The following is a 25464-nucleotide window of genomic DNA, read 5'->3' as shown; positions in this document are numbered from 1 at the left end:
GCAGTTTCTCACCTGTATGTGTTCTTTGGTGGGAAATAAGAGGTACCTTCTGATAAAATCTGTTTATTTTTTAGTTGGTAAGCTTATTCCAACATGGAACATTTTCACCGTAAAATGCAACTACAATCAGACATGACAAGATAAGAAAATACTGTCATTACACACAATAGAATCACCAATACAAAGACATTAAAAAATCATCATTAAAATCACGTTAAAACTACAATTCATGTAGGCTATCATTCATCAATCCCTTGATAAAATGAAACAAGAACATTTAGTAAAATTCATTTATTTTGGGAATAACTCATTTAAAAAATGCAATGCAGCAAGTTTCCAAGAATTAGATCGTGAAACTAAGATGTACTGCCAAACCACATGATTACATGTTAGATGACTTGAGTGCTCGTCTCTGTGCAGTCAATTCATTAAATTGCAAGAGTAAATTATGCAAGGTCTCCATTATTTCTGCTTCTTATTATATTATCTACAGGTTCTCTTAGATCGCTCTATGCCCTCTCTACCACCCAAGATCACATTTGTGGGGAACAAATTGAGGTGCATTCGAAGACATTGGGCCTCATTACGGGTCCGGCAGTAACAGTGCCGGTGATACCAGTGGGTTGCCCCTGGACCCATAAATATTTACTGGCACCTTACTTCCTGGTAACACAGAGGGATTACAACCCCAGGCGCAGTAAATTGTAAGTCCCCATTCCCATAGATGGGAGTGGGGACCACGGAAGCACCGGCACTGTTGTTAACGGTGTCGGTGCTTCTGTGACGGTCTGCCTGCGGTGGCCACTGTGCCCGGCAGGGTCAGTCCTGTTGGACACAATGGGCCTCATTACGACCCAGGCGGAAAGTTACCGCCTGGGTCGTACCTTTACCACCATGGCGTAAACTATGTTTACGCCATGGTGGTTGGCGGACTTACCGCCCCATTCCGAGGTTGGCGGGGCGGTAAGTCCCCAATCCCCATTTACCCTTCCCCATTCCCATTTTTGCCCCATAGGGCATAATGGGAGTGGGGAAGGCGTTAATTACGCCACCGTAAATTACGGTGGCGTAATTAACAACAAGGTCCCTTAGCGCCATGGATTTTAACACCTGCTAAAAGCAGGTGTTAAATCCTCCATGGCGCTAAGGGACCTCGGAATCAGGCGGTAAGGGTTGGCGCTGTTTACGCCGCCGTAAACCCCTTACCGCCTGGGTCCTAATGAGGCCCAATGGCTCCGGCAGACAGACCTGTAATATGCCGGTCTGGAAACAACAGTGCCAGTAAGCTTACCGGCACCGTTGATTCCAGACCAGCAGGCTCAGAATGAGCCCCATTCTCTACACCATTGTTGACTCAGAAACCTTTGTAAATAAAATGGCAACACACCCACAGATCTAACATCCAACAAGATTGTGGAGTATAGCTTATATCTACGAACAGCCTCAATAGTTTCAATCCATTCCATTTCTTTAATTCTACATTTTGCTTTTGACAGTGTTAAATGTAGTTGCTCAAGAGAAATCCCGTAATGGGTCATGTGGTCCATTCGTTTCAGCATCCGTTTACTCGAGGGTTTACATTGGCATTTATTTTTCATTACATTCAGACACCACCACATAGTCTGCTCTTCTGCATATGTAAGTTGGTTCAACATTCTCAGGTTTCTCCAAATTACCCCAGAATATAATGAGGGTGAGCCCAACTCAGACCTTCATACTTTACCCAGTCATCCTTCAAGTCATAAAGTAATGTTTCTGCTCCATATGTCATGGATGGGAAAACCTTTTCATGTAAAATTCAGTGCCTGTCGTTAAAGAGAAAAAGCCGTACTTCTTGTTCACCTGGATCGCTTGTGCCGATAATGCTTTAAGTTTTGACTTTTTTTGTTCAAATATCAGACTTTTACTCTTAGATCCTAAAAGATGGAAACCAAGATAAATAAAGCTGTCAACCTTTTCTTGAATACTTTGAGCCGGAGACCATATAATTTTAGTGCAGGGATTAGTTCTTCCAGATTTACATACACACACTTTTGTTTTTGATACATTTATTCGTAAACTGTTCTCCTTGGTGTATCTTTCTAATGCATGTAATTGGTGCTGTAATCCTATTGGAGTGTAATTCATTACCATCAGATCATCAGCATATAGTAAATGATGTACCTGCACATCACCCACAACCGGGGATCTCCATTCACACTAGATAAAGTAGCGCCTATATCTGAGATTAATAAATGTAAAGGTAATGGAGCCCACAAGCATCCCTGCTTACTCCCAATGGGCACTGAATGCCGGCCCTGCCTGTTAAATCTTACTGAGATAATCGTGTTGTGTAGAGAGCAATTATCGTTTCTAATAAAGGCCCTGGGCAATTCCAAGCCTGCAGTTTAGACCACAGCGTTACCATCAAAAGCCATACAGAAGTCTATAAATGTGACGCACCAGGATTTCGACTTCTCCACTGCTTCTTGTTTAGACAGACCCAAGATAAAACCATTTGCCGTGGTCCCAATTCTTTTACAGAAGGCGGTCTGGAACACATTCAGTCTTTTGGTTTCTCTTGCCCAGAATTGTAAATCCATGAGAAGCAGTACCGAAAATATTTTTTATGGTATGTCCAAAGAGGCTATGGGGCTATAATTACCCGGATCCATGCAGGGGCCTTTTTTATGAATAGGTACGATAATAGAGTTTAATCAAGATTTTCAAAAATGGTCATCAACTACTTTTCACAAAAACATATGTCCCCACCCTTGGGAATCATGGCGGCCAGGAGCTCCTGAATTCTTGCTCCAAGATATTATAGAAGGAATTGTGTCAAGATTTCTGTCTCATTCCCATACAACATTCGTCGGTTTCATATCTAATACACAAATTACTTTTTCAGATCATACATTTCTTAGAGATGTGATATCCAGTTATGTTCACTAACTGGATTTACTTCAGCTGTTGCCTGGGTCGTCTTATTATTAACCACAGACCAAACTCTTGTGCGTTATCTTCCACCACGGACCAAACTCCTGTGTGTTATCTTCCACCACGGACCAAACTCCTGTGTGTTATCTTCCACCACGGACCAAACTCCTGTGTGTTATCTTCCACCACGGACCAAACTCCTGTGTGTTATCTTCCACCACAGACCAAACTCCTGTGTGTAATCTTCCACCAGTGCACAAAGCAGTTTTCATGCAGCAGTTAGTATTTGTTCATATTTTTGAATACGTAGACAATTTTCAAACAAGCATTTCAACCGTCATCTCTCCATTATCTCATTTATAGAGCTTCCAATGCTTTACGGAGCTCTTTTTTTTGGCGAAATCACAGAATTATATCAATTTTTGTGTAAGACCCATGTAGCTTTGTTCCTACTAATCATGTAAAGGCCTCTGCTAATACATTCTGATATAGGTATTGCCTAATACTATCAGAAAAAAGCATATCCTGGATATTTAGCTACTAATAAAGTGTTAAACTTATACATGTTATTATGATTACAAGTTACTCTGTTTTAACCCTAGGCTACCTCCAGGTCGTAGCCGTATCTGTTACTTTCACAATCATGAGCTTGTACCAAACAGACAACGCTCAAAGGACAGTGATCGCTCATTGTGTTCAACTCGATATGCAGGGATTTAATATCTAAAAATATTTAAACGGACACAAAGCAGTACTCCAAGATATGCCTTTGCATTCCTCTCTCTACTGCTTCTTTTCCCTTCCCTATGACTGATGCTTTAAAGGACAAATATGCATCTTGCGTTTAAGTCACCACACAACATAATTGAATTTGAATTACACAAGCATTGCCAGGAGAACTAAATATGTTCTACTGAATCTACAAACTCTTCACAAGGATTACAGTACAAATTCATTATGAGGGTGTAATCCAAGGAAGGATCATTCTCACGGTGCCACGTTAGTTCTATTGCCTGCAAAAACGGGTTTGGGTGGCTATATGTCGCAGTCTTTACATTAAAATAATTGATTAACCGTACCAGGGAACCTGAAGATGGACGCCTGATCGCCTTTGATCGCAGGCAGCAGAAGCAACGTGAAACCATCCACGACTGGGGGTACAGATAGCCATATTCATTGTAGACAAAGAATATCCACAGAACACAAGTCTACCCCTCATGTGAATAGATGGGCCGCCCCCTCTTGTATTTCACGATAATAGCATAATATCTTTCCTTGACCCATCAGAATGAAGTAGTGGGGTACTAGATATTTGTTTTAATCCACTAAGAGTTGGCTCAGCTCGAATTCAAGGTGGCAGCCAGCCAGTTCCAATCTTCTATTTCTGATGTATTTTTTTTAAAACGGCTGTGTTAATAATTTGTCTTTTTTGGTCCTCTGCTCGGAAACATTTTATTTGCTTTTCCACATTCATTGCACTGATATGGTTTCTCACCTGTATGTGTTCTCAAGTGAAGAGTAAATGTTCTCCTCTCAGCAAATCCTTTCCGACATTCAATGCCCACATGAGGTTTCACACATGTATGTATTCTCTGGTGGTGAATAAGCTGTCCCTTCTGAACAAACTTTCCAACATTTTGTGCACTCATGAGGTTTCTCACTGGTATGCATTCCCTGGTGGAGAGTATGTTTTCCATTTAAAAAGAAGCTCTACCCACATTTAGTGCACTCATGAGGTTTCTCACTGGTATGCATTCCCTTGCGGAGAGTAAGATTTCCCTTAAAAAGAAGCTCTTCCCACAGTTAGTGCACTCATGAGGTTTCTCACTGGTGTGCATTACCTTGCGGAGAGTAAGATTTCCTTTAAAAAGAAGCTCTTCCCACAGTTAGTGCACTCATGAGGTTTCTCACTGGTATGCATTCCCTTGCGGAGAGTAAGATTTCCCTTAAAAAGAAGCTCTTCCCACAGTTGGTGCACTCATGAGGTTTCTCAGTGGTATGCATTCCCTGGCGGAGAGTAAGATTTCCCTTAAAAAGAAGCTCTTCCCACGGTTAGTGCACTCATGGGGTTTCTCACTGGTATGCATTCCCTGGCGTAGAGTAAGATTTCCCTTAAAAAGAAGCTCTTCCCATGGTTAGTGCACTCATGGGGTTTCTCACTGGTATGCATTCCCTAGAGTAGAGTAAGATTTCCCTTAAAAAGAAGCTCTTCCCGCAGTTAGTGCACTCATGAGGTTTCTCAACTGTATGTGAGAACTGATGGTAAAAAAGACCTGCTTTTTTACTGAACTTGTTCCAACATTCTGTGCACTCATAAGGTTTCACACCCGTATGTGTTCTCTGGTGGCATGTGGCACCTTCTGAGTGAATACTTTTCCACATTCTGTGCACTGATACAGTTTCTCACATGAATGTGTTCTCAGGTGAATAGTAAGATTTCCCTTCACAGCAAATCTTTTTCCATATTCAGTGCACCCGTATGTGTTCTCACCTGTATGTATGCGTTCTCAAGTGGAGAGTAAGGCTTCCCTTATGAGCAAATCTTTTTCCACATTCAATACACTCATGAGGTTTCTCACCTGTATGTGTTCTCAGGTGGAGAGTAAGGCTTCCCTTCAGAGCAAATCCTTTCCCACATTCCGTGCACTCATGTGGTTTCTCACCTGTATGTGTTCTCAGGTGGAGCGTAAGGTGACCCTTCTTAGCAAACCCTTTCCCACACTCAGTGCATGCATGAGGTTTCTCACCTGTATGTGTTCTCAGGTGGAGAGTAAGGGATCCCTTCTCAGTAAACCCTTTCCCACATTCAGAGCACATATGGGGTTTCCAACCTGTATGTGTTCTCTGGTGGAGAGAAAGGCTTCCCTTATGAGCAAACCCTTTCCCACATTCAGTGCACACATCGGGTTTCTCACCTGTATGTGTTCTCTGGTGGCTAGTAAGATATCCCTTCAGAGCAAATCCTCTCCCGCATTCAGTGCACTCATGAGGTTTCTCACCTGTATGTGTTCTTAGGTGGAGAGTAAGCTTTTCCTTCTGACGAAATCTTTTCCCACATTCAGTGCAATCATGCGGTTTCACACCTGTATGTGTGCTCTGGTGGCTAGTAAGCAGCCCCTTCAGAGCAAATCCTTTTCCACATTCAGTGCAGTGATAGGGTTTCTCACCTGAATGAGCTCTGTGGTGGAAAGTAAGCTGCCCCTTCTGAGCAAATCCTTTTCCACATTCAGGGCAGCGATACGGTTTCTCACCTGTATGTGTTCTCAGGTGGCGAGCAAGGGGTCCCTTCCAAGCAAACCCTTTCCCACATTCAGAGCACATATGGGGTTTACCACCTGTATGTGTTCTCAGGTGGAGATTAAGATTTCCCTTCAAAGCAAATCCTTTTCCACAGCCATTGCACTTATGAGGTTTCTCACCTGTATGTGTTCTCAGGTGGAGAGTAAGCGTTCCCTTAGTAGTAAATCCTTTTTCACATTCAGTGCACTGATAGGGTTTCTCACCTGAATGTGTTCTCAGGTGGAGAGTAAGGCTTCCCTTCTCAGCAAATCCTTTCCCACATTCACTGCACTGATAAGGTTTCTCACCTGTATGCCTTCTCTGGTGGCAAGTAAGCGGTCCCTTCTGAAGAAATCTTTTTCCACATTCAGTGCACTCATACGGTTTCTCACCTGTATGTGTTCTCTGGTGGCAAGTAAGCTGACCCTTCTGAGCAAACCCTTTCCCACATTCAGTGCATGCATGAGGTTTCTCACCTGTATGTGTTCTCAGGTGGAGAGTAAGCCTTGTCTTCTCAGTAAACCCTTTCCCACATTCAGAGCACATATGGGGGTTCTCACCTGTATGTGTGCTCTGGTGGCAAGTAAGCTGCCCCTTCCTAGCAAATCCTTTCCCACATTCAGGGCAGCAATATGGTTTCTCACCTGTATGTGTTCTCAGGTGGCGAGTAAGGGATCGCTTCTCAGTAAACCCTTTCCCACATTCAGTGCACTCATGACGTTCCTCACATGTATGCATATTTTGGGGGCAGTTAATTAGATCATGCAAATGGAAGATATTCCCACATCCCAAGCACAGATAAGGTTTTTCACCTATGCTCTCATGTGGGCAGTAAGTATGTTAGTTAAATAGCACCTGTTTCCACATTCTGCACATTGGTAGGGCTTCTCTCCAGTTTACTGTATTAGGTGCTTAATAAGAGGACTCTTTCCTATAAACATTTCCCCAAATTGAGAGTGGAGATGAGTTTTCTGATTTGTGATTATTCGTCTCACTGAAGCATTTAAAATATTCAGGACATGAATAATATTTAACAGTTCAAACTTAAAGGGGTTTCAAATAAATCCTTTAAGCAAAGAACCTTTACATTTGAAATTCATGTAAAGTAGCACTTGTATGTGTTCTCTCAGGACTAATAGTCAAAAGGGCTTTTCTTACTGCACATCAAACACACTGTTGCTATCATTAGTCTGTAATGCTACATATGGATTGTAGCGTTGTGCTACTGGATGCTACAATAAATGTGTTGAATGAATGAAACCCATCATGTATTTCATAGGCTTCACAACCCCAGTTCCTGTATAATCTGAGACGACAACTGGACCAAAATCCTGCACACTAAGATGTTAGGAAATTGCACATTGTATCAATAAAGGTTCCAATGCATTAGTTCAGAGAATGTAACAATCACTGCTGCTGCATTTCTGGGGCGTCAATCACCTGCTGAAATAAAAGGAGAAGCACATTATTAGTTTCAAAACGTTGCCAATCACAGGCATCAAATATAATGGACAGACTGGTCTCAGTAGTAGTGATGTGATTATTAACTCACGTTTTAACTCATAAGACCTTGAAGTGCATCTATTTGGGAAAGGCATCCTAAGAGGGGACAGGATAGTGGTGCTCTAATGATAACAATGTGAGAGGTGAAATAGTCTTATTCCTTTTTATTAAGACCATTTAGTATCCAAGAGCAAGAAGAAAAGCAAATGACCAGCCGGGTGAACAAAATATGTTATGTGGATATTTTAATCATCGGGACCAACAATGTGTGCCCTACTATTTTATTTCTTCATAAAAACTACTACACAAAAGCTCCCCATTTCCATTTACAAACAATAGAGACAGGTGTTCAACACTAGGTCAGCTGTTTTGTCACCAATCCTACACATCGTTTGACCAGTCTATTAAGTCATTAGTGATGACATCATTATCTTTGGACAAATGTATATTGCCCCAAAGATAAATATACAAGCAGCTGCAAAATTTAAGAAGTGAGGACTGAATGGGATTTAAAGAAAAATCACCAGTCTCCTTCCACAGTGAGAATGGCACTACATTCAACCACGAAATGTAAACCAAAATAAACTCCAAATACATTCTCCCCAAGGATTAACAGAAAGAACAAGCTTGCATCAGAGATCAATAAAATGGCAATGAGGCAAAGTGTATGGGGACATCCATCTACTCTCAACTATCGGCTCGTTTGCCATCCTTATTGCTTATACGCAAGCGTAATCGCCATGTACTATAGTTACTTGACCAAAAGGGTGCCACTAGTACCAACCTGTTGAAAATATCACTAGGTAGTTTTTTTAAAAATAGATCTAAGTTGGGGGGTGTGAAGTTTGCCATTTTAGTATAGCATAAAATAGGGAGTCTGAGCCAATAAGTAGTTGGTGTGAATCACAAGAGAACCCACTTCTTTTATTAACTTCTAATTTTCTTTTCTATATTTACTGAAAAAGGATATGTCTTCTCATCGCCTTGGAGTCTTCATGGGAGGTTTAATGACTGCAGACAAAACAGGTAAGTTCTTGGGGATCTTGATAGTCTTTATTTATATTATTTCTCCCTTATGGTCTATGTCTCTCTCTCTCTCTCTCTCTCTCTCTCTCTCTCTCTCTCTCTCTCTCTCTCTCTCTTTGTTTTCTTCACGTTATCTTCCACAGCAATTCTTTTCCCTTCCGGTTGTATACTACCAATCTCTGTATTTCTCCTTCCCTTGCTTTGAAACAACTTGTCAGGAAAAATAGTCTCTTTCCATTTATTTCTTTACTTCTCATATATGGTTATGTTTTAGATAACACAGTAGAGCTTCACTGAGGTTTTTGAAGCATAAGGTTTTGTTGGCAACTTGTTTTCTTTATCTACTTTCAAGCTGTGTCGTTCCTCTGCTCTTTACACAAACCTTTTTCCTCAAAGTTCTCTTTCTCTCTCACTTTTCGGCAACTCCCTGTCCCTTCACGTTTTCTGTAGGACTTTCGCTCCGTCTGCTATTCAGGCACTCTCGCTCGTTTGTTTGATCAAACACGGCCCTTCATCCTTCTCTTAGAAATACATCCTTTCTCCATTGACGTGATTCAGTCGACATGCCTCCACATCCTTCACTCTTCTCATGTATACTTTACGGTTTCTGGTCCGACGTAGTTTCCGACTCTTCTTCGTTTCCAACCTTAGCAGAGACTTCGGTTCTGGCTCTCTCCCTCTTCGCTGCGCAACGGCGCTCCTCCTCTCTCTTTGGGATACTCACAACGGTCGTTCCCGTTCTGTTAGCACAGCGCAACGGCACTACTTCAATATTTCTTTATAATGAGCGACAACGGTCGCCTATCTATAGTATTTGTAAACGAGCGCAACAGCGCTACTATTTCTGCTTCACACACGTTGAGCGCAACAGCACTGCCTTCCCTCCTTTATACAGGGTGAGCCCAATAGCGGTGCTTTTCTCGCTGCTCACTCGGCAACCGCGATCAACTAGACAAACTATTATTGTAATCTGCGCAACGGCATAGACATTTTTTTATATCTCTCCCTCACGTTGTCAGTTGTTCACCTCAGTAAGCCCTGCTGAAAACCGTTGGGATTCGCCTCCTCCTCGTCAGCCCCGGTTTCCTAGGATACCAAAACATACAAGTCTTATTAGAGGAAAGTCCATACAGGATTTGCTTCCTGCTTCATTTCCAAGATTTAACAGTGTTTTCCTTCCCCGATACAGAAACATTTAGATGTATGAACAGCCCAGCACATTGCCACAGTGGGTCACTCAGCTTTATTGTTAAGGAGTGTCTGTAAATTGTACCATCATTTGCCAATTTCCCATAACCCGTTCCAGACCCCTTCTTTTTTGGTGGATTATGATCATTGGAACGTAGTGTGAATATCTGCGTCCCCCAGGGGAGTGGGGAAGAATTCATACTATGATAACACCATAAAAGTGTGCTGTGAGGAGTAGTTTTAATATGTGGGTAAATGACGACATAGGAGGATTCTGGGAGAATATCTGAATTGTTACTCACTACCTGTATTCCCTAGTGTTTATTTTCCTTTGGAATCCCTGCAGACATTGGGTAGGGAAGTCACCATGTATTGGCCTGAGGCAATGCTTGTCCCAGAGGGCTCTGCAAAGGAACATGTGCTGTAGGACTGCTGAGACAGCACTTCCGGAGGCACTAAGGGTAACTGGGTGAAAGTCATGCATTCGCCATCTTTGAACTAAACTAGTCTTTACGGGTCCAAACAAATCTTTTCATTGTGTTATAGTAATAAATTAAGACTTTTCACAAAGAGAAATTACAATTTAAAACAATCCAAAAATACAATTTAGCTCTGTCGGCTCTCACCGATTTCCATTATCAATTTAGCCTAACCTAAAAATCATCCAGTCCCAAAATTCAAAAACTTCAAGTACTATAATAAAATATCACTCTTTACGAAAACTCCTAGTTAAACAGCAATAAGATTTAGCACTTTTAATCATTTTTCAATTTCCATTATTAGGAATACTTTGTGCTCGGACACCAGTCTCTCCCAAAAGGAGACCATTGTTAACCACCAGATTTTATCAAAATTTTTGACAATTTCATCACTCTTTTCTAATGTCCCAGCACACTCACTCAAAAGGTGTTTTGGGGTCTGTGCACTAGTGCCATCACATAGCGAGCAAAGGTTGTCCCCATATTCATCCTTGTAACTAATGTGTAACATTTATCGTGTGGGCAACAAATTGAGGCAGCGTATCAGAAAATCCGACCTGCTATGAGAATCCGAAATCTTCTCAAGTACCTAGCTAACTATGCTCGCGGTTTATCCACATTCGGCAGTGACAGAAACACAATCAAGGACGGCATTAATGCAATCGTCCTGATCCAATTAGCTCTTTTTATTGACTCTTTCACTTTCATAGGATTTTGAATCAGATCAATTTCTAAGCGTTCACAGCTCATGAGAAATTCAACAACTAGAGCCTTCAAGTCAGTCAGATAACAATTGGAAGTCCCCTCTAATGCACACCCTATATCCTCATATAATGAGGAATGGAAACCAGGATTAGCCTATACAAAGATACCCACCTCCACTCCATCAATGATCTCATAGAGTGAAGCTCCAATTCGTACCTCAGACTAGCATTTGGGGTAAAATTTGGCAGATTTAATACAGGTTTCCATGGTTTACCCTCTAATCTGTCCCAGTCCATTAGTTTCGACTGTGGGTTTTCATCCAAACCAAATAGCAGAGATAGGATGACTTTACCAGTGTAGTATTTTATGACCGGGGACAAGAAGAATTTACAGTACATATTTATAATGTTCTTCACTTGGGAGCCAAATTGCAATAGATTCCCCTCCAGAGATATTGCTCGATGATTTTTAGTTAGAAAGGATCTCACTATTGACCCCAAATATGTTACTTCTTTAGCAACTGGGATAATTTGATGATCTAAACGTCAAACAAATGGGCGAACAGCCTTAAGTGGATGCTTGAATATAGAAATTCTTGACCTTTGAGGTTTTATCTTCAGGTCATTTATCCTTGCATACTTCTCTAGTGCATTCAACAAACGTTGAAGACCTATCGAAGTGAAGTCCAGAAGCACGATGTCGTCTGCGTTGCCCATTCAATTAATTCTCTCCTTTTCAATCTTCGGACTAGCCAACGCGGACCCATCTAGTCTCTTTGCCACATATGATAGGTAGAGGTTAAAAAGAAAAGCATCCTCAATACATCCCTGTCTTACCCCCCTTTCCGTTTTGATAACACTAGACAGTCTCCCTTTTTTATCAAGCCTTACCTGCAGTTATGAATCCTTATGCAACTCAACTATTATAGCTAGCAAGGTTTCAGGTACGCCCCATTCTCCTCAATGTACCCCACAAATGCTCTCTGTTAACAGTGTCAAAAGCTTGGGATAAGTCAATCCAAGCACCATGCAGTGTCTGCCCACCCTTTTGAAAGGATCCGCTACAGACTGTTCCCATTACCAGACAATTCAGAGAAGTAGAGAGACCCCTTCGAAAACCCACTTGATGTTTCGATAAGATTCCTTTCTGATCAGCCCACATTTCCAACTCTTTTAATACCAAACCATCACAAATCTTCCCATCTGCATCTAAAAGCGAGATCGCACAGTAATGTATAGGATCCGTTCGATCCCCTTTTTATAGATTGGGATGAAGATGATGGCTCGCTTCCAAGACTCTGGGAGTTGTTTGTAGCTCACTGCTTCCCTGAAGAGTACTGTTAATAAGCGGGACAGAGACCAACATCAGATTTCAAGATATGATTGCTCAAACCATTGGGACCAGCGGTCCGGGCGGCTGAGGATTTTTTAATCAGCTCTTCTATTCCTCCTTGGGTGATGTTCAGTTCCCAAGTTACTCCCTCTCAGTAAATAAGCTTAGGTGCCAAAACCGCCCCACAGAGTTTTAAGCAATGATCCCTGTAGCATTCTTCATATGTGGAATGCACACATAGAACTTGGAATGAGAATGTGGGGAAAGCTTGTTAGCTCCACAGCAACAGGTCAGTTGGTGGGAGCCTTTGATGGGGCCAGTGGGATGTACCTATGGACTCCAGTTATTACAATAAAGAAATGTAATCCTTACCAGTGTGGTTAGGATCATTTCAAGGGTGACGAGGATACTCCACCATGACCTCTCACTGAAGAGCTGTTGTGCCCGACTACAGTGCTGCCAGCAATGTCAGAGCGCTCTACCTGTGATTGCGCAAATGTAATTGGTGACCCGAAGTGGTGTGCAAGTGGAAGCAGTCATTGCAGTCTCCAATCTTTTTGAGTGAATTCCTGTGCAAGAACCTGTTTTGGAGTCCTACTTCACTTTTTACTACCACTAGAGGTGGAGGAGTTAAAAACTCCCAGGACCGCGAAGCGGAGCGAAGTGGTGTGCAAGTGGAAGCAATCATTGCAGTCTCCAATCTTTTTGAGTGAATTCCTGTGCAAGAACCTGTTTTGGAGTCCTACTTCACTGTTTACTACCACTGGAGGTGGAGGAGTTAAAAGCTCCCAGGACCGCGAAGCGGAGCGAAGTGGTGTGCAAGTGGAAGCAGTCATTGCAGTCTGTGCAGTCGGCGGAGGCAAGGCGGGGAACCCTGATTTATCATCCATCTTTTGTAGCAGGTAAACCCCCATTGACTCGAACTGTGGCCAGTATATTGACACTAGATGAACAAGTTACTTTCTTACCTGGTAACGTTCTTTCGATGGGATGGTCCGACGACGTATTCCATATCTATGACATGTAATCACCACAGCTGTGCTGCTTCGGAAACTTTTTCGGCGTCTGCGTCCTGCGTCGATGACGTCGATGCGCCGTCGTCGAGGACCTCCTCCGACGTCATCCGATGTGATAAGTAGGACGCACGACGCCCATAGCCTCAGTTGTAGTTTTTTCCCCCAGAACGTGTGACATAAGTCAACTGCCAGTCAGACACAAAGCCTTGCGGAACGTAAGCTGCAATCGCAAAAGAAATTCTGCAGCGGGGAAGGCCGGGCGGGAGCGATATGGAATACGTCGTCGGACCATCCCATCGAAAGAACGTTACCAGGTAAGAAAGTAACTTGTTCTTCGAGGGGATTGGGTCCTCCGACGTATTCCATATCTATGACAGACTCCCAAAGCAGTACCAAAGCAAGGAGGAGGGAAAGAATTTAGAATCAAAATGTAGAATAGCCAATCAAATAGCAGAGCAAAGGACCGCCTTGCCAAAGGCCAGATCCTGTGCTCGGATGGAATCAAGGGAATAGTGACGTACAAATGTATGTACTGAAGCCCAGGTGGCTGCATCACAGATGTTGCGAATAGGAACACCCCTCTGCAGGGCAGTAGACGCAGCCATACCCCTGGTAGAATGGGCCCGCAAGCCAGCCGGCGGGTCCTTACCCGCCAAACGGTAGCACTCCGAGATGGCCAAAATAATCCAGCGAGACAAAGTCTGTTTCGTCACAGCTTGCCCCAAACGCTTTCCAGCGTAACCAATAAAGAGTTGATCATCCACTCTGACCCGGGACATGCGTGAAACATAAAAGCTTAAAGCTCTCCTAGGATCAAGCCTATGGAGCCTCTCCTCTTCCTTACCAGGATGCGGAGGAGGATAGAATGCCGGAAGAACAACCTTCTGGGCCAAATGAAATTCCGTCACTACCTTCGGAAGAAAAGAAGGACGAACTCTAAGGACAACCCTGTCCTTGTGAAATACAGTGAAGGGAGGCTTAACTGAAAGTGCCTGTAACTCACTCACTCTGCGAGCGGAAGTAACCGCAACTAAAAACACAGTTTTCAGAGTCAACAGCCTCAAAGGGCAAGAATGTAAAGGCTCAAACGGAGCACCCATAAGAAACTTAAGAACCAGGGTTAAATCCCAACCGGGCACCAGGAAAGGTGACGGAGGGAACACATTAGTGAGCCCTTTCAGGAACTGTGAAATCAAAGGGATTTTAAAGTAAGAACACTCTTCAGACGAGCGCTTAAAGATGGACAGCGCCGCCAGGTAACCCTTAACGGTACCCACTTGCAAGCCCCTGTGGGCCAAAGAAAGTAAAAAGGACAGAACCATGGGGATGTCACATGCAAAAGGATCCACATTCCGAACTCTGCACCAGTCGCAGAACTTACGCCAACGGCAACGGTACAGAGACTTAGTTGCCGGCCTTCGGGCCGAAAGCAACACCTCCATCACGTCCTCAGAGAGGTCCCAATCCTTATACCTCAACCTTTCAGAAACCAAGCGTGAAGGTTGAGGGAACTGACCTCTGGATGGAGAACCTGACCCCCCTCCTGTGAGAGCAGATCGTCTCGGTAGGGAAGACGACATGGAGGGCAGATGGATAAGTCGAGAAGGTCCGGGTACCATGTCCTCCGAGCCCACGCCGGGGCAATGCGGATCATCCGGGAACCGAACTTCCGTAACCTCCGCAGCACTTGCGGGATGACGGGGACTGGAGGAAACGCGTACAGCAGCGGGAATGACCACTCCACCACGAACGCGTCTCCTAAGGCTCCTTCTGGAGGAAATTCCCGCGAGCAAAACCTTTCGCACTTCCGGTTGACACTGGAGGCGAAGAGATCCACTTGAGGGGTCCCCCAAAGGGCGAAGATCTCCAGGAGAATCTCCTGAGCCAACTCCCACTCGTGACAGATCGCGCTCTGCCTGCTCAGAGCGTCCGCCGTCACGTTTTCGGCACCGGCCAGATGAACTGCCGAGATCGAAACTTCCTGCTGGATGGCCCAGAACTCGAGCTGCATCGCCTCTCTGCACAGCGGAAGTGACCCTGCCCCCCCCTTTTTGTTGAGGTAGTGCATGGCCACTGTGTTGTCCGTCAGGATCAGGACATACTTCCCTCGCACAGACGGCAGAAAAGCCTTCAGGGCTAGCCTGACGGCCCTCAGCTCCAACAGATTGATATGGAGTCCGGACTCCGACGGAGACCAACGACCGCTGACTGTCAGCCCGTTGGCATGAGCTCCCCATCCCGTGAGGGATGCATCCGTCACGATCGTCACCTCCGGCCAGGGAAGCCAAAATGGAGCCCCCTTCATCAAGTTGCCTTCGACGGCCCACCACAGAAGGTCCCGGGCGACCGAGGACGGCACCTGAATCGAGTCCGACATCCTGCCGGAGGACTGCGACCATTGCGTCTTGAGTGCCCACTGCAAAGATCTCATCCGCAGGCGAGCCTCTGGCACCAGAAGAATGCAGGATGCCATGAGGCCGAGCAACCTCAAGAACTCGAACGCTGGGAGCATCTGGGCATGCTGAAACTTGTGCACCATCTGCTGAATGTGAAGAGCCCTCACCTGGGGAGGAAAACACTGCCCCAGGGAAGTGTCGAGCACTGCTCCGATGTACTGGAGCCGCTGCAATGGCGTCAAATGGGACTTCTTTAAATTGAGGGAGAAGCCCAGCCTGTGAAGGGAGCGACAGGCGATCGATAGATGATCCAGGACTTGCTCGGGAGAGCTCCCCCTGATCAACCAATCGTCCAGGTAGGGGTAGACGTGAATCCCCCCTTGCCTGAGATGCGCTGCCACCACCACCATGAGCTTGGTGAAAACCCTCGGGGCGGAGGTCAATCCGAACGGCAGGACCCGAAACTGAAAGTGCGAGTCGCCAACCGCGAACCTCAGGTACTTCTTGTGCTTGGGATGGATCGGCACATGGAAGTAAGCATCCTTGAGGTCGAGTGACACCAACCAGTCCTGAAGCTGAAGGGCCTGGAGGACTTGAGAGAGAGAAACCATCTTGAACTTGTCCTTCCTGAGGAGTTTGTTCAAATCGCGCAAGACCATGATGGGTCTCAATCCCCCGTCTTTCTTCGAAACCAAAAAATAAGGGGAATACCATCCCTTGTTCCTCTCCGCTACAGGCACCAGTTCTATGGCGCCTTTCTCCAGCAGGGCTTGAATTTCCTGCGCAAGGAGCGGATCCGGACTCTGCAAAGAGAGGTTCCCCGGTGGATTGTCGCGAGGCCTGTGCCGAAAAGGAAGACAGTAGCCGTGGGTTATGATCTCCAGAACCCACACATCTGAAGTAATGGCTTGCCACTCTACAAGATGCTGCGCCAGCCTTCCCCCAACCGGCGAACCATGGGACATGGCCTCACGACCGAATGGGAGCGGCTGCGGCGTTACCTGAGGGCAAAGAGGCAACTGCCCGAGCGGCCTTGGCAGCACTGGTACCCTGTCATCCACCTCTGGTACCCCTGCGTTGGCATCTTTGACTGCCAGCTCCTCTCGCTTTACTGAAGGATGAGTAATAGCGAAAGGAACCACCCCTCCACTGCTGTCCCCTAGGACGAAAAGGCGGAGGTTGGCGAACTGCAGCGCCCAACGACTTCGCTGCAGCTTTTGAGGTCTGCAACCTCTCAAGGCTCTCATCAGCCTTGCTGCCAAAAAGGTGTACACCATCAAAGGGCATGTTGAGGAGCCGGGACTGCACACCAGGAGCAAACCCCGACTTCTGCAACCACGCAAACCTGCGTATCACAGTGCTCGCCGCCATGGACCTACTGACGCATTCAGCCAAGTCCAGACCCGACTGAACGGACTCACACATGGCATCCTTACCATCCTGGACCATGGCAAGGAAACCATCCCGTTCAACCCCTTCGGGAATATGTTCAGCCGCTAACGCAACACAGTTTCACGAGTGTGCGTGAAACGCGACAAGGCACAAACGGAGTTGGCCGCCTGAAGCGCCATACCACCAGAAGAAAACACTTTCTTCGCCCAGCCATCAAAACGTTTGTCGTCCCTATCAGGAGGGATGGTAGGGTACGACGCCTGCTTTGCCGGGGCCGTGGCCGCCTGCACCACCAAACTTTCCGGAGTGGGGTGCCTGGTCAAGTAGCAGGGGTCGCTACTGGCTGGACGGTATTTACGCGACAAGGATCTGCCCACCGCCGGGAGACTCTCCGGAGCAGTCCAAGCCGCCGCCACCCTTCTCTGTAAAGCCATATGGAACGGCAGTACCGGGTCAGTTGGGGGACCAACATCAAGGATGTCCGTCAGATCATCCTGCACAAACTCCCCTGGGGGGAGCAGACCATCCCAGATACTCAGACACCCTAGCCATAAGGCGCCGGTACGAGGAATCGGCATGGGAGCCAGGCTCAGGCCTACAAAATTACACCCCCGGAGAGGTGTCCAGTCCACTGGCATCATGCAGTGACTGCCTCAAATCGTCAAACTGACTATGGCCCGAGACAATTTCATCTGGCACCTGACTAGGAACCAGGCCATCAGAATCCTCATCCGCCTCCGAAATATATTCCAGGTGGCGAAAAGGCACCCTAGAGTGCTTGCTCTTAACCAGAGCCTTCCTAGGGGGTACACCCGTGACACGGGGCACCTCCGACACGAAAGGCGTCGATGGCGTCGAGCGAATCGGCGCCGACGCCGAGAAAACCGGCAACGGCGCCGAGGAAATCGGCGTCGACGTCAGATGCAGCGCCTCCAGTATCGGCGGCGTCGACACAGCCCTCGAAGCCGGAGCCCAGAGCGTGTCCTTCGACGACCTGATCGTCGACGGCTTCGACGAGGCCCTCGAAGCCGGAGCCTCGAGAAAGCCTGTCGACGCCCTCGACGCCTCAGACGTCGATGTCTTCCTCGAAGACTTCACAGGAGCACACGGTCTCGAACGCGTCGAGGACCGGGACCTGGAACGGGTACGGCGAGAACGAGCCTCCTTGTCCGAACGGGACCGCTCCCGTGACTCGTGCCGACCACTCTTGCGAGCGGCGTCTCTCGACCTCACACGGCCGACCCCACTCGGGGGCGCGGACGGCTGAGTACCCTGCGACTCAAGAATCGCCAACATTTTCTTCCCAAAGGAAGCCCATTCTTCCGGCGTCGCACGGCTGGTGGGGTAACCGACGTGCCGTGCAGAATCCTCGGAAGAGGACCCGGAAGGCGACCGGTGACGGCGCTTCCGAGAATGCCTCGAAGAGGCCGAGGAGTGGCGAGACCCACTCCTAGAAGAAGACCGACGAGACTTCCGACGATGACGCGGAGAGTCACCCCTCGAATCATCCGTCGAAAGCCCCGCCGACTTCGACTTCCGGGGCTTGGACACCCGACCTACCGACAACTTCTTCATACGTTCGCGTAAGGCTTTGGACGTGAGCGACTGGCAGTCGACACAGTCATCCGTGTCGTGGGCCTCCCCGAGGCACCAGAGGCAGGCGTCGTGCGAGTCAGTCACCGACATCTTGGACCCACACTCCCCGCACTTCTTAAAGCCCGGACGCGGGGTTGAAGACGAAGTGGAAGACATCGCCGAAGGAAATTCACAAACGAACAGGTTCGAAGAACCAGAAAGAACAGAACTCCAAAGAGTCGAGGCTTAGAACCGAGAAACACGAAGCAACACGTTCGCGGAAAAAACTGAACTGAGGCTATGGGCGTCGTGCGTCCTACTTATCACATCGGATGACGTCGGACGTTGGAGGAGGTCCTCGACGACGGCGCATCGACGTCATCGACGCAGGACGCAGACGCCGAAAAAGTTTCCGAAGCAGCACAGCTGTGGTGATTACATGTCATAGATATGGAATACGTCGGAGGACCCAATCCCCTCGAATGACATTTACTAATGACCATTTGAACTGAACTGAGCTGCTTGATATCGCTACTGCTTCCACGGCGAAAATTTACAAAAACATTAGGAGCGAGTGTCGCAATAATCTAACATCACCTCTGCACGATTGTCACAGCTAGTGGAAACAACGTGTGTGGGGAGTAAGAGGAGCTGTGTGCGGCGACTGCGGGCTTCGTAGCCTTTGAGCCGCTTGACTCCACCGCGTTCATTTTAGCGTGGGAAGCAAGAGAAGGGCTGAGCGGTGACTGTGGGCGTTTTAGCCTTTGAACATCTCGGCCCCAATGGGAATTACATCTCCTCGCATGAAGTAGGAGGAGCGTTGTTCGGCGTCTGCGGGGCTCCCAACCTTTGAGCCGTTTGACTCCAACGCGATTCTCTTCTCCGTGGGGGAAGCAGGAGAAGGGCCGAGCGACGACTGTGGGCATTTTAGCCTCTGCGCCGTTCGTTTCCCACATATTCAACACTCATACGAGGGAAATCAGAAGAGTCGAGTCCTCTGCATTTGGTGGTTTTAACATGTGCTGGGAAACACGGATAAACCTTTTTTCTTTTTTTTCTTCCCAATTTTCAGTGCACTTTTATCTCTGTTTTTACCTTCCCCTTTTATTTTGCCCTTCTCCTTTTTTTCTTTCTTGGTATATATCTAAGATTAAATCGGACCCATGAAATTGAGGAGCACTTCATTGCATGATGATCCCAGAGCCCCTGAATGGGAGGATCCGAAAAGGAAAGAATGCCAGTCGAATAGTGGCGCTATATGCTCAACAGAGGATTCTAGCAGGGGTCAAACTATGGAGGTGGGAGAACCGCGGACGCAAATTCGAGCGTTAGTGCATGTAGACTCTTGTATATCTTTGGTTTCTACGCCAGTGAGATGTGTTGGGGCCCTGGGCTCTGAGTCCCCCTTAGTTGACAATTGGAAAAAAGGACTCGAATATACAACAACAACAACAAAAATTCAGAAAAAAATAAAAGACATCTTTGGGGTAAACAAAGTGGTGCTTGAAAAAATAAATCATAGACTCAGTAACACATCTTCAAGCCCTGTAGGAGCCAACAGTCAACCGGATGAACTTATCAATCCCCCCTTTGCTCTGGATACCAGTACTCCTATCTTGAGCCATCTGAATCTCTCGAGCATAGAAAACAATCAAGAACCCTTGAGTCTGGTGCAGGATCACCCACCGATTGAAACATCTTTTGTTATCAGCTCAAGTGAAACCCAGGAGGCATTTGTGGCTGAGGGGGCTGAGTTGAATGTTAACACATTAACTGCAATCAGTTATGTGTTGAATTCACTGGTCTCTGTTTTTGAACTCTTGAAAACTGAAGTACAAATCCAATCGGGATCCATGATGGAATTGACAAAAGAGGTAGCTGTATTGGACGGCTCCGTAGTAGGTTGCTGCAATGCCGTCAATTCAAGTGTATTGCCAAAACTACAGTTGATGCAGCTGGAGTTTGTCAAACAAGGATTAGACATCTCTGCGATGCAGAGGACCATTGCAGACATACATAAATCAGAAGAGGCCAACAAATCTGTAAATAAAGCTCTATTAGCCCAATCGCAAATGTAAAATCTAAACTTGCAAGAACAGGCGGTGCCAGAGTTTAAAGAGGCAGTCCCTTCACATGGGAATGAAATATCCCTCTCAGCGTCAACACTAGAAGACTTTATGAGACTGGCGAATGTGAATGATGATCTCTTTGACGTAGTCCCAGTGGAGAAATCTTTAGTAGTAAACATCGACAGTCAACTGGACTCCAAAGAGGACGTATGTGATGAAGTCAGTATCATAAGTCCAAACCAAGGCAGGAAAAAAATGAGAAAGAGGGCAGCAAGATGGGCAAAAGGAATCAAAGAAAAAAAATCTAAAATGAAAGAAAAAAATCTGGTGAAAAAGCCAAAGAACCAGAATCGAGTAAAACAAAATAACTCGGCAACCAACATGTTTCTAAAGAAAATTGGGACTATTCACTCTTCAGTGGCAGAGGATGATAAGGAAATGATTGAACTGCCATCCCCGGATAGACCACAGGCAAAAGAGGGAGGTGCAAAGAAGAATTTTAATCAAGAAAAATCTTCGCAAGTCATTCATGAAAACAAAGAAAAACCAGGTGCTAATAGAAACGAGGTCAATCATAGTATGCTCACGAAAGGATCGCAAACAGAAAAGTACTCAGATAAGCCAGATGTAGTTCAAGTATTGTCTAAATCAAAGAAGGCAATCTCTTTGGCCCCCATTTTTCTGAAAGTTAGATCAAAGATGGGCGCTACTGTAACATTGAATGATAGTGGACCGGCGGTACTAATGAATTCTAGTACGAAGATTGCTCCAATCTTCTTGAAAAAACATAGTGCTCGAAAAAACCGTGTAGTATCCAGCAATTTTGAGTCGAATGACATTACAAATGTGCCTAAGAAAGTTAGAGCTCAACCATACTCACCATTAGAAGCCTTGGTAAAGGAAATTTCGCAGAGTGAACTACGGAAGATACAACAGCAGGAGGTAGTACCTGCAGTTAAAATGAGCAACATTAGTGAAAGTGTGGATACAGTCCATGACAGTAGGGTGGATTTAATGGCCCACAGATCCGAAATTAGGAAGGCTGTAGATGCTTATATGCAAGGCCATTTTATTCCTCCATTTATAGCTCCAGTGTCGACAAATATGCATTGTAGATCGATTGACTGTGACGATAAAACTGTGGAGATTGAGAAACAAGCCCAGAAGGGCATTGAGACTGGGGGGGTCTATCTCTATGTATCCAGGAGTGGTAACATCTGCGATTGCCCCACTAAGTGTGGAATTAGACACCCCAAGGGTAATCACTCCTGTGGTTGATTCTGAATTATCTTCTTCTGCACAAGTGAGTCTACCTAATGACTTTTCCAAAGAGGTATTGTCACTGATTAAAAATGCTTTAGGGGAATTGGATCTGAATATATGAGAGAAAAATATTAATGTGGCCTCTGCCAAGCGAGTCAAAACACAAGATGCCCAGGGAATGGGGAAAGTCACCCCTCGATTGGCCCTCTGTTCTATGATTCTGAAATGTAGACCAGCCCCATGTATTCAATATGACTTGAACCGAAGAGCAATTTTAGCAATTTTTTCAGATATACCATCATTAGAAGATATTACTTCTGCTGATTTGACTTTGGTTGGATTCACATCCAATCAGAATCTAAATGCAGTTCGGGTGTGGATGCAATCTAAAGTAATACGTAATTTGGTATGGCAGGCTAAAAACTCTCTATTTGATCTGGGCTTTTTGCTTAATATAGAAATGGACAGTGCAATAGACCCAGAGGTGCCAAGCAACATGTATTCCATACCAAAGGCAAAAAGTGCAACCTTAAATGGTCAAAAAACAAAGCAACAATTACAAGAGAGGAACTTTTGTGCTTGCAATTGTAATGGGAATTTGAACTAGCTATCTAATACGGCAAATTCTATTCCTCTAGCATGCTGGAATTCGTGGGGATTCAAACATCTGTTGAATAATGATGAGAGTGGCTTAGGTAAATTCGATATAATTCTACTACAAGAGACCTGGTTACTAAGCCCCATAGTTTGGTCAGGATATCAGATACATTTGAATCCAGCTCGGAAGTCCGTAGTAGGTAGACCCTCAGCAGGTCTGCTGATAGCCTTGAAAGATGAACCAGGATCATCATCAAATCTGTGGGCAATGCCAAATGCGCACATGTTACTTGTAAGGGCGGTGATTAATGGTGATGCCTACGCGATTTTGAACATATACTGGAACCCAGTAGCAATCTCATCTGAGTGTTTCTTTAGGGATCTGAATACTCTATTTGACTTAGTGTCTGCTGATGAAAAGATTCTGTATTTCATCTTAGCAGGGGACTTGAACATGAATTGCCTAGCCACAAATGTTGTGCAAAAGAGCGAAAAGTTGCTGCAATGGAACACAATGGTTACCCTTAGAAACTTGCAAGTTTTGAATGGAGCATTCAAGACAGACATTCCTCCAGCACCAACTTGGAAGAGAGGAAAATCTGTATCCACTATTGATTTTATTTATGTAAACCCTGCATTATGGTCAGTGATGTGTTCCTTTTGTGTGTCTCCATCTGTGACAAGTGACCATAACATGTTGTGCGCCAGTTGGCAAGTAATGGCAGAAGTTAATGTCAACAAACCTAAGACAATGAAAGGTGGATGTTTTGTGATAAATGGTGGAAAGAACCGACTATGATGGACGGAGAACGCCTTGTTGCACTTTAACCAAATTCTATACGATTCAAATAACTCAACTAATCGGCAAACATCTGATGTGGGTTTAACATATAGTAATGTAATGCAAATATATAGTCAACAGAAGAATGCCAATTCTCAAAGAGAAAGCCATATCCATATTTTTGATAGATCCATATTCATTACGAAGAGAGCGTATCGTGCCGAAGTGAGAAGTTTAACAAGGCATACTCCCTCTGTCAGAGCGGTTCTTATAAATAAAATCCGCTTGAACTATAATAACTGGCTTAAAGGACATCGAGCCTCACTATCAAAATGATGGAGCCATTATGTTGGCAACTTTGGCTGATAAAAATATTTCAAAAATGTGGGCCATACTAAACCATACAAATAATGCCCGCCAGTTAGATATTCAAACAACAGCAGTTGAGGTACATCAGTGGATAGAATATTTCCAACTACTATATGCTTCACCCTTAAACACTGTCTCAACACTAAATTCGCGTAAGGTGTTGAGGTTTTGGTTACATATTGATCAGAAGGAAATAAGACAACTAATCATGACCTCAAGCAACTCACGCGCTGTGGGCCCTGATGGGATCTCAAACTCTGTGATGAAAAAACACCCTGAAGCTTGGAGTTCAATTCTTTACCAGATATTTTCTGCTATATATAGAAACCAAAAATTACCTAAAACATGGACGGAAGCAATCACAGTTCCGATTTACAAAAAAGGCGACCGGCAACTACCGACGAGCTACCGCCCAATCTCTTTATTGGATGCTCCTGCTAAGATATTCTGTAGAATAATACTAAAAGAGCTTAATGAGTGGGTGGACAAAAACTGCCTAAGAGACCTTCTACAGTCAGGCTTTGTCAAAGGCATGGGCACGATACCTAACATCTTAGCCCTAACAATGATACAATCCGAGCAAGTTGATGGTGGACTCCCCTTATATTTGGGGTTTATTGACTTTAAATCCGCCTTTGACTATATTGATAGAGATATGCTCGTAGCTAAACTTAGACTACATCGGTGCCCAACATCCCTAGTAAATTTAGTGATGTTATTATGTACCACCACGTCTATGCGAGTTAAACTGAATATGGATGGAAAATTATCACCAGCCATCTTCACACATAGAGGGGTGAAGCAGGGATGTGCTCTTGCTTCATTCCTATTTAATTTCTTTATCCTTGATTTAGGACCTGTCCTAATGAATTGTGTAGTAGATGCGCCTCGCATAGGATCTCAAAAGGTTCCATATTTACTATATGCAAATGATTTGGTATTGTTGTCCCGTACACCCGTCGGCCTGCAAAATATGCTAAACCAATTGGGTTTATATGCAATAACAAATAATCTTGTGATTAACACAGCCAAATCCCGAATACTAGTCTGCAATAACAATGTCTCCAAAAAATATCATCTTAAATGGTCCCTTGAAAATTGTGTATTAACCAAAGTTGTGAAATATAAATATCTTGGAGTGTATATTGAGCACAAGAAAACCCTAAGCACTACGTACGACCACTGAAATGAGGGCTAAGCCGAACGCCTTGATATCTCAATCAAAACTTCTCCTAAGAAGATATGGCAAGTTTACAGTGAAACATATTGTGTCCTTTTATAAGTCCAAGGTAATACCAATTTCGCTATACGGTGTTGAGGCCTCGGTACCACAAAATCATATGTTTTGGGACAGCATCGAAGCTAGATTTTGGAAAACTGTTCTATCACTCTCTTCTGGAACACCTTTAGCCATATTGTGATTTGAATTGGGATTGGTCTCTCTATATGCCCATGCATTATGGAAGCAGTGTGCTCTTCTACGAAAAAAGCTGGAGGGGTTAGGGAGGCCTACCTTTTTGAATGTATTAGCCCAAAATCTTTTAACAGCAAAAAATGGTATGTCAACGAAGTGGAGAA

At 45.2% G+C, this 25464-nt stretch overlaps 1 protein-coding gene across 3 annotated transcripts in view; it reads right to left on the bottom strand.

The window, feature by feature from the left end:
• Window positions 1-276: 276 nt before the first annotated feature.
• Window positions 277-25464, bottom strand: part of LOC138570314 (zinc finger protein 615-like) — a 102739-nt gene continuing 77551 nt past the window's right edge. For 2 of the 3 annotated variants that reach the window (XM_069649096.1, XM_069649098.1), the window contains one exon: window positions 277-7638. In XM_069649096.1, the coding sequence (XP_069505197.1) occupies window positions 5404-6933 (1530 nt within the window). In that variant the 5' untranslated portion in view covers window positions 6934-7638 and the 3' untranslated portion in view covers window positions 277-5403. The remainder of the gene's footprint in view (window positions 7639-25464) is intronic. The other variant, XM_069649097.1, reaches the window with a different exon arrangement.

This window comes from Ambystoma mexicanum, chromosome 2q, assembly GCF_040938575.1.
Source record: "Ambystoma mexicanum isolate Mex_15411 chromosome 2q, UKY_AmexF1_1, whole genome shotgun sequence".
Lineage (NCBI taxonomy): Eukaryota > Metazoa > Chordata > Amphibia > Caudata > Ambystomatidae > Ambystoma > Ambystoma mexicanum.
The sequence above is the reverse complement of the archived record's forward strand: the minus strand, read 5'-3'. Positions and strand labels throughout refer to the sequence as shown.